The sequence below is a fragment of the Elephantulus edwardii genome, unplaced genomic scaffold (genome assembly GCF_000299155.1).
Source record: "Elephantulus edwardii isolate Elephantulus edwardi_28Jun2011 unplaced genomic scaffold, EleEdw1.0 scaffold00113, whole genome shotgun sequence".
Classification (NCBI taxonomy): domain Eukaryota; kingdom Metazoa; phylum Chordata; class Mammalia; order Macroscelidea; family Macroscelididae; genus Elephantulus; species Elephantulus edwardii.
This window is the reverse complement of record NW_006399863.1, coordinates 1,943,280-1,952,857: the sequence shown is the minus strand read 5'-3', so window position 1 is coordinate 1,952,857 and position 9,578 is coordinate 1,943,280. Positions and strand designations below refer to the sequence as shown.

General features: G+C 38.5%; 1 protein-coding gene across 1 annotated transcript in view; it reads right to left on the bottom strand.

Moving 5' to 3' along the window:
• Positions 1–9,578, bottom strand: part of LOC102869211 (chromosome unknown open reading frame, human C3orf67) — a 367,433-nt gene that overhangs the window by 190,323 nt on the left and 167,532 nt on the right. Inside the window, exon 6 of the mRNA XM_006892192.1 lies at positions 5,479–5,635. Within this exon, the coding sequence (XP_006892254.1) occupies positions 5,479–5,635 (157 nt within the window). The remainder of the gene's footprint in view (positions 1–5,478; positions 5,636–9,578) is intronic.

Sequence of the window (9,578 nt, the reverse complement as noted above, 5' to 3'; positions counted from 1 at the left end):
CCTTTGCATAGTCAATGCAATAGACATTCCTCTCATACTCTCTGCTTTCAGTCAAGTTACATTTAACAGTAGTTATAATTTCTCTAGTGCCATGGCCTCTTCTAAACCCAGCCTGCACAGTTCTTTGTTGATGTACTGTTTCAGTTGTTTTGAGATAATTTTCAGCAGAATCTTGCTTGCATGTGAAATTAATGATATTTTTATGTAATTTCCACACACTTCAGATCACCCTTCTTTGGAATGGGAACAAATATAGATCTCCTCCGGTCAGCTGGACAGCTGGCTGTCCTCCAGATTTCTTGGCACATCTTAGTGAGTACATCCAGGTCAGTGCCTGTTTGTTGAAATGTCAATTGGTATGCTGTCAATTCCTGGAGCCTTGTTTTTTTCCAATTCTTTCAGAGCAGCTTGAACTTCTTCCTTCATCACCACAGGGTCTTACTCACACATTATTTCATGAAATTCTTCTCTGTCAGCCTGGTATAGTGACTCTGTATACTCCTTCCAACTTTTTTTAATGCTTCCTGGATCATTTAATATTCTGCCCAAAGCATCCTTAAGTATTGCAACTTGAGGCTTGAATTTGTTTCTCAACTCCTTCATCTTAAAAAAATGCTGAACAATTTTTGCCCTTTTGATTTTCTGACTCCAGTTCCTTGCACATTTCATTATATTACTCATTTTGTCTTCCTGAGCTGTCCTTTGAAATCATCTTTCAGCTCCTTAATTTCTTGATTTCTCCTCTTTGCTTTGGCTTCTCAGTGCTATAGTGCAATATTCAGAGTCTCATCTGATCCATCTTGGTCTTTTCTTCCTCCTCTGCTTTTGTAAAGACCTTTTGCATTCTTCATGGACGCTATTCTTTATTTCTTCCCACATCTTATGTGGTATTACCAGTAACTCCTCCTCATACTTTGTTAGTGCCTCTGTTCTGTCTCCCAGTCTACCAGGTCTTCTGCTGCTTGAAATCTTAATGGCATGTGAGCAGCTTTTGTTACAGCATATTCTAATTGCAAGGACCAATAGAGAAAAGAAGAGTATAAAGAACAGGAAGAAGAAATGTTATGTCTGGCTATCTGCCCCATGAACATTTGAACCCTTTGTCATGAGACCAGAAGAAGTGGAGGTGCCTTAACTACTAGTACTGAATATTTTTTTGGTCAATGATTCTACAAAAGGACCCAAACCAAAATGCATAACAGAATTTCAAATTCTTTTAGACTTTAGAATTTCTTGATAAACTCCTGAAATACCTGCCAATAGATAACCTTTAAATGGTAAATTTAGCAAAAATATACCTTTAAGTCTTCTTAAAGCCAAACAAGAAATAGTTTGACTCGAGTAGTACAGAATGTTTGCCTTGAGTTTTGCATTCTTTTAGGATTATCTATATGGGTGAAACTGCAAAAAGGACACACGGAAAATTTAAAGAAGGGTGAGTTTATGCTAATAGGGATGAATAACTTGGTAGAGAAGAATGAAAATCATTGTACGACCTGAATGTAATTAAAGCCACTGTGTTGGATATGGACAATCGGTTGAATTGGTGAGTGCATGCAGTATTGGTTCTCAACAACCCAACAAATAAATTATAAAACAAAAGAAAACAATGCTAAATTCAGTTCCTAGATAAAGAAATACTCTGAGAATGAATATTCAAGTATTTATTCATAACAACTCATAATGTATAGTCATAAGAACGGCTTACTATATAATAAAGAAAAAAGTGAACTACTGGTATGTTCCACAATAATGAATCTTCTAAACCCTTTGTGAAAGAAGGTATACATGAAGCAATGTGCCTATATGATTTAGAAAAAAGAAAAATAAAACCCAAATTCATGACAGAACCAAAAAACATAATGATAAAGGAAGAAAAGACTGGAGTTGTCACAGTTTCTTTTTACTTGACTCTACAACCAACACTCACAGAAACAGCAGCCAAAGAGCCAAATGATGTATGCAGATAGATGTTCGTTGTATAAAACTTTGAAGTGTTAAAGAGAAATGATGTAATTTTGAAGAGTAAGGTGTGCCTGACTTAATGCATTTTATTTTCAAGTGATATATACACACACACACGCATACGCGCGCACACACACACACACGCTCACACAGAGAAAGGCTGGACAATGAATAAGGAAGACTGAAGAATAATTAGTGCTTTTGATTTGTGATTTTAGCAAAGTACACTGATTATACCAGGTACTGCCAGAAGGACAAACAAATACGTCTTGGAAGCAGTACAATCAGAACGTTCCTTAGAACCAAGGATGATAAGGTCAGAGACAAAGAGGGAGACTCTCAAGGAGGTAGATCTACAAAGTACTTGGAAGAATTCACTCAAATAGCAAGGGGAACTGAAGGGACCACACAATATTTTGGTCCGTTGAGCACAGAGTTATTATTATGTGTTGAAGCAGATTTGACACTATATATAAATAACAATATGATCCAATAATATAAAGTTCAAAAGCAAATGCATTTCACCTATGGTGTTACAAATCCCGATAATATTACCTCTCAGGAGAAGAGAGTGAGGCTTCTAGGATACTTGTAATTTTTGTTAATATTATGCTTCCTGATCTAGAAGGCTGTTAGGAAAGTATTTTCACATTACAGCAATCCTTAAGCTATGCACTTATGATTTGTGCCTATTTCTATATGTAACAAAAATACACATTACTATAAAATTTACAGTAAATGTACCAAATGCCAATAAAATGTTGATTTTTTTAAGAGAACATTTACAGGAAGGATGGGTTTTCATTCATTCATTCATTCATTCATGTTTCTCAAATTTAAATACGAACAAGAGAACTTTGTTATTCTCATTTCGTAGATGCAGCCTCTTTCTAAATGGAAAAGATGATCTATTCCCTCCCGCATGCTTCCTTGTTCCTTTGGTTGTGGTGCATTTCGTGAACTCAATGTACCTGATTTCAAGAGCTTTCTCTACTGTTTCTCCAGGGACTAAATCTCCTGCTGCCTTGTTGGGTGTGGTTTGAGAAGGGGATCTAGTACTCTGCATCAAACGGTGAAGAATTCAATCGCTTCCCCTGCTTTTAGTGTGTTCCTTCCTCCTACTTTTGACAGTCCCCAGGACTGGCAGCTCTGAGTCTCTGCGGAGTTCTAGGTTGCAAATTTCATTAGCAAGCACAAAGGCTTCAGTCTTCTCTGTTCTATGGCAGCTGTCCCTCTTTCATCCTGCAAAAATTCACGAACAACATCTGCTGTTGTTTTCTCTCCCATATATTCTTTTATCCTGGAGGCTGTACGTCTTTTTAAATCCTCTGTGATAATTTTTAGTGAGGTTTGATGAGAGAGCAGAGATAGAAACATATATTCAATCTGCCACATTTGAGCTGCACTTTTCTTTTTATTTATTTTACAGTAATAATCAGGTACAATTAACCTTTAATATAACATTGAATGTGTTTGTGGTGTACGACGCATAGCTGACCCTCTGGCAGGTTTTCAGAGGCAGTTAATCACACAGCAGGAGACTGCCTATCCTCCTCCTGAGGAGCAGGTGGTGGCCTCGAACTGTGTGCCTTTGGGATTGCAGTGTAGCTTCTTGCCACCAGAGCTCCCTAAACACATATGTATATTCCTGTGAATTTTGAGGTTTTGTGTAAGTTACAGGGCTATTTTTTAAAATGGTATTCCTCACCCTTTTGCACTAAGTGATACATAAGATGAGCAGTCACACTTGGGGCTTCTAAGCGCTTTGGGGAGCTGCTAATGCACCGCTGTGTTTTATAATCAAATGAAATCTATAGGCGAGTGTATGCAGAGTTAGTCACACAAGGATTTCTCTGACAGTCATCCAGACAGCACGATGCTAAAGTCTAGATACAAATGTCTACGAAAGCATCTCTGTCACCTTACGTGTTCTGCTTTCTAGTATTCTGAGGGGGAAAGTTCTTTTGTTATAAGCAATCCTGGGCAAACATGAAAGGGAAACTTCTTTCAAACCTTTTGGTTGTTTAAAACAATATTAGCAAGAGATTTTACAATGTCTTGGATTTGGCAGAGTGGAGGGGTGGTGAAGGAGAAGAAGAACTTTGATGAGAATGGATCGATTCTGTGACTGGAGAGGTGGGAATAAGTGCGTTTGAGATGGCTATGTTGGCACAGGATAGAAGAGCGTATAGAGCTCTTGTACATAGGGTTGATATGAGTTGCAAGCGACTTGATGGCACCTAACAACAACAAAACCACCTACAAAGTACATTCATTAACAATAAGTATGATAATTAATTAATAATAAGTGATTCATGTGTTTATTTTCAGTTTCTCTAGAAGTGATATAAAGGTAGCTTTTTCCTATTTTATCATGTTCATTAGAAAAATCAGTATGACTTCTCCTAAATTATGAGAGAATGATGAATTAGTAGAGACATCTGCGAGCTTTTCTGTTGTCCAATATCTATGAACATCCTTTCTAACTGGATGATTTTCCCACACGGTGAGTCCTGTCTTCATAGTCCCGTTGTTATTGTTGTGTACTGTAGAGTCAGACCAACCCATAGCTGACCCTCTGGGGGAGTTTTCAGAGGCAGTTAATCGCACGGGAGGAGACTGGCCATCTTTCTCCCATGGAACAGCTGATGGCCTCGAACCATGTTACTTCGAGATTGCAGAGCAGCTTCTTGCCACTATGTTATAGCCCAGAGTAATTTATAAAAGTGTATTCACTTTATAGGAGTTACACTAAAAATATAACAAATGTCAATAAACTGCTTATTGAATGTACATAAGAACAAGAGAATTTTCTTACCATCATTTCATAGACAGTATGTTTCCTTAATGCTGTAAAAAAAATTAACTATTCCTTCCTCTGGGTCCTTCTTCTCGTTTGGGTGTTTATTATTTATATACCCAATGTACTTCATTCTAGAAGCTCATTTATGTACTAAGCCTTCTTGGCGTCACGTCACTGGGATCTACAGACATATCAGACTTCGCACAGTTTTGATGAGAGTAGCAGCCTTGTTTCTAACAGCAGCAGTAAAACAATTCTGGAATCTAGAGCCCAGTGTTAAGGGATGCGTTCTAGAATCTTCTCAATAGCAGTAGTTATGGGGAGAAAAAACGGTATCTTCCCTAGAGTAAGAAGCTGTATGCTTGGGGCTGGGTTTGGCTTTGCTGCATCCTCCACGCCTGTTTCTGGAGATCTAGTTCATTTCCTTTAATAAGTGATTTTCTGTTCCAGGTACCTAGAGAGGATTCTTCTGTTTACGCCCAACAATCCTAAGAAATTCAGATGGCAAATGCTAGCAGAAAAGGAAAACCACCACAAAAAGAAAATTGAAAGCATTTTTGTGACATTAAAGAGAAAAATCCACATGACTATGAACACATTTAATAGATGCAAAATTAAACCACTACTGTGTACTTATTTTCTCCAAAGCCATGGCAAATTTTAACATTACATCAGAAAACATAAAAATATCGGCACCAAGTTGAACGTACCATCTTTATCAGCTGTGTCCTGAGGCCTGGATTTTAAAGTGAAGATCTTCCGGAGCTTACAATTGGCTGAGACAATAATTCCATCCAATGACTGGAAAACTGCTCCCTTAAATATTTCACTGGTAAATGCTACTAAGTCAATGCACAGGTTACACCACTAAAATAGAGAGTAGCAAAGAAGTGTAAGTATATTCCACAATCATACCCATGAACAAGTCATCTTTATTAAGAAAAGTCAAGGCTTAAGTCAATTATCCCTAAACAATTTCAAGGCAATTCCCCACCCCCCCCCACCCCCGCCAAGGGTATATTTACCTCTGCTTTTTTTTAAATAAAATTTTTATTTTATACTCGTTTACTTACAAAGTTCATATACATTGTTTTTCACACCAGATCTTTCCCATTTCCTTTTCTCACCCCTTCCTCCACTCATCAAATTGTGTGACCCTATGATTAACCTCCCTCCATCCTCACCCTTCTCACTCCCCCCCACCTTGGATCCTCATGCACATTCTACTATAATGATTTTATACAGTATTTGTCCTTACGGGATTGAGTTAGTTCACTTAGCATAATGCTCTCCAGTCCCTCCCAAATTAGGTAGTGATTTCTGTTTTGACTTGAACTTTCTTATAATCCACCTTACTTCTTCCAAAGAAATCAACATAATGTAAACTATACAGTGCTCTTTTCACTATGGAGTAATCACTGCAAGATATGGCAATGGTGATCCTACAAGCTGTCTGCTAGTGGGAATCAGCAGGCCCAATAGACCACTTAACTGTTGAAAATCAGGGATAATTAACCAATTATCCCTTCAAAGGGACTAATTAATTTGAACACAATTAAATATATATATATAAAATACGTGTGTGGGTGTGTGTGTGTATAATCGATGAAACTAGAAGCTGGTTCTAACTGTGGCCAGTGCTGCCTACTTATAACCAATTATCCTCCTCTACAGCGATAGGCTCTTCTTAAGAACTTGTCATAATGCCTAGTGCTTCTCAGTTTTTCAGGTACTCTTGTCGGGACTAATTACTGCCCAATAAACAACGAGGTCCCTCAGCTCTTCATGAAATGAGTTTTCTAAATGGTTTGACTGACTTTTAAATTTTTTTTAAAAGGAGAAAAATAAGTTAGTAAGAAATTAAGGCATATTTAAGACTTCAGAACACAAACAGGAGAATCCGTTTTTAAATGAAGATACACCTTGCATTTACAATTGTCTGGGCCGCCTGTAAAACATAAGAGTCTTCCATTGTTTGTTTAGAGGCACAGTTTACATAAGGGCCAATTTAATAAGCTGTCAAAACGGAAAGTCATCTTCACTTGATCAAATGATAACGAGTTTTTTGTTTTGGATTTAAAGGTAAACATTTTCTCATTTGAAATGTTGGTTTTTAATATGGAGGAGATCCTGAGGTTGTTTCCATAGCACAGGCTCCATAAGGATTCTTTTCTTTGAAGAGTAAAATTATAGGCCATGAGGATGCTCTGGAATTTTAGGAGAAAGGAGTCAGGCAAAAGTAGGCGATAGGACTGAGCGTGGTGTAACAGAGACTGGCCTGACTAGAAAGGATGGAGTGGGAAGTGACATGGAATGGGTTCAAGGAGGCCAGTTAAGGTAGACTCTAGAGGGAGGAGTAGTTAGAGGACCTTGGATTTGAAAATTATTATATTATTTTTTATTAGTTTTTGTTCGTCCTAGAGAGGGTGAGACCAGGCTGCTCCTTGGAGGCAAGGATTTTGAAGCATTGTCTGACACACTTTGGACATGTAGCAAGGAGAGACCAGTCCTTGGAGAGGGATGTCATGCTTGCGAGGGTGGAGGGACAGTGCAAGAGAGGAAGACCCTCAATGAGATGGACTGACAGTGACTGGGGGAATGGGGGTAGGTGTGTCAGAGACAATGAGATTGGCACAGGATAGTGCAGGGGTTAGGGCTGTGTACATGGGGTTGCTATGAGTCACAAGCAACTCAACAGCACATATCAACAACAACATATTATAAATGAGTTAGATGATATAGCCCTTGGGGAAAAAAAGTGGTAAGAACAGAGCAGAGACAGACTGAGACAAAGAAACTAGTTCAACTACCTAAGCATGAATCAAGTTGATTAAGCATAAAGACAGTTATCTAAGCATGAAGCAGGGTGGTGCTGGGAGCAGAATATAAGGGGAAAATCCAGTTGGTTATGGCAAAGAGTGAAACATCTCAACTTGAAGAAATCCAGGCCACAGGGGATGGAAGTGTTAGAGTGGTGAGGTTCCAGATATCTAGTAATAATGATTGTTGTTGTTACGTGCTGTTGAGTCACCTGTGATGTATAATGACTCTATGCACAGCAGCTCTGAACCATGCCCTGTCCTGAGCCACTCTCACTAATTCTGACACACCAACCTTCATTGCCCCAGTTACTGTATTAATCTATCTCATGCAGGGTCTCTCTCTCCTATGCTGTCTGTCCACCCTTTCGGGTATGATGTTCTTCCCCAAGGACTGATCTCTCCTGGTCACATGCCCCAAAATAAGTGAGGCAGAACTTCAAAATCCCAGCCTCCAAGGACAGACTTGGTTTCACCCTCTCCAAGACAGATCTATTTGTTTTCTTGGCAGTCCATGGTATGTTCAAGACTGTTCTCCAGCACCACAATTAGAAGGCATCAATTCTTCTTCCGTCATCCTTAGTCATTGTTATGAATTTTATTGTCATAAATATGTTCTAATTTTTAAAGGTTTTAGTATTTACCATTCAGCTTATGTATGATATTAGTAATTCCATTCATCCATAATCTCCTACAGGTATGAACTAGTTATCACATGTTAGATATTGGGCTTGATGCTAGAGAAACGGAGATAGTACAGTCAGTGCAGCCCAGTAAGGGAGGCGGACATATAGCACACACTGAATATGGACAGAGTGGCTCCTGGTGGGAGTAGAGAGAGGAACAGAATAGCTTCTTTAAAAAAAATTAATTAACAGCTTTATGTACAAATAAAAATTAACCAATGCCAAAAGCTTCTTTAAAAATCTTTTGCCATGTCTCTCTTCATCAGTAATACTGACAACTCTTTTAATGCCTTGTTCCCTCTGTAGTTTAAATCTTCCCCCTTAATCTTCAGTGCTAGGTATTATCTACTAACTTGTTGATATTGTAAATTCAACTTTTAGTTTATTTTACACCTTACTTCAACCACTGTGTCTTCCCCAGATAACTCTCATATTCACCCTTTTCTCTCCTAAAATACATATCTTTGCTCTACTTATTATGTTGTTATTATGTATTGCCAAGGAATTGGAACCGGCTCATGGCTGACTCTCTAGCGGGTTTTCAGAGGCACTAAATCACACCAGAAGAGACTGCCCATCTTTCTCCTGTAGAGCATCCAGTGGATTTGAACTGCTTACTTTGAGTTGGCAGTGCAAATTCTTACCACTAAGCCACCAGAGCTCCTTTTCACTTACGAATATGGCACTATTATATAGATCTGTGCCCAATTCAGCTTTAGGTTACTCTCTCTTCTTCATACAACCTTTGTTAATTCTAGAATTGTAACGGTCTTTTTTAACCATTTATTTTCCTTCAAATAAAGAAATATTTTATATCTTTTTAATATTTTAAGTCCCCTACACTTAAGAATGATGATAACCCCTCAGCTTGGAATTCGATAGAATGTGGTATTTGAGCTGGGCCTTTCTCCTTGATCCCTTCGGTGAACTCTCTAGCTCGCCTACACCATGAGACCCACTCAGTTCTACTAGGAAGCTGTGTCCCCCTCCTTTCCAAAACTCGGAGTCCCAGGAAACCAGGCCCTTAGGTTCACACACTTCTTGCCTATTGCTAGCTATCCTGCTTTTATTCTCTCTGTCTGGACTCACACTGTGGAAAGTACTCAACAAATAGTGGTGTTGCAGGCATGTATGATGGATAAGTGAACACATGCATGTACATAAATTAATCTATAAACAAATACACACAAAGTTCCATTTTATCTAAAACAACAGATGTCTGTGAATTGATGACTTGTATACGAAATCATCTCCCTAGAACTACAGATAGGAGTAGTCCCTGAAAAAGATGAATTTAAGTTTACA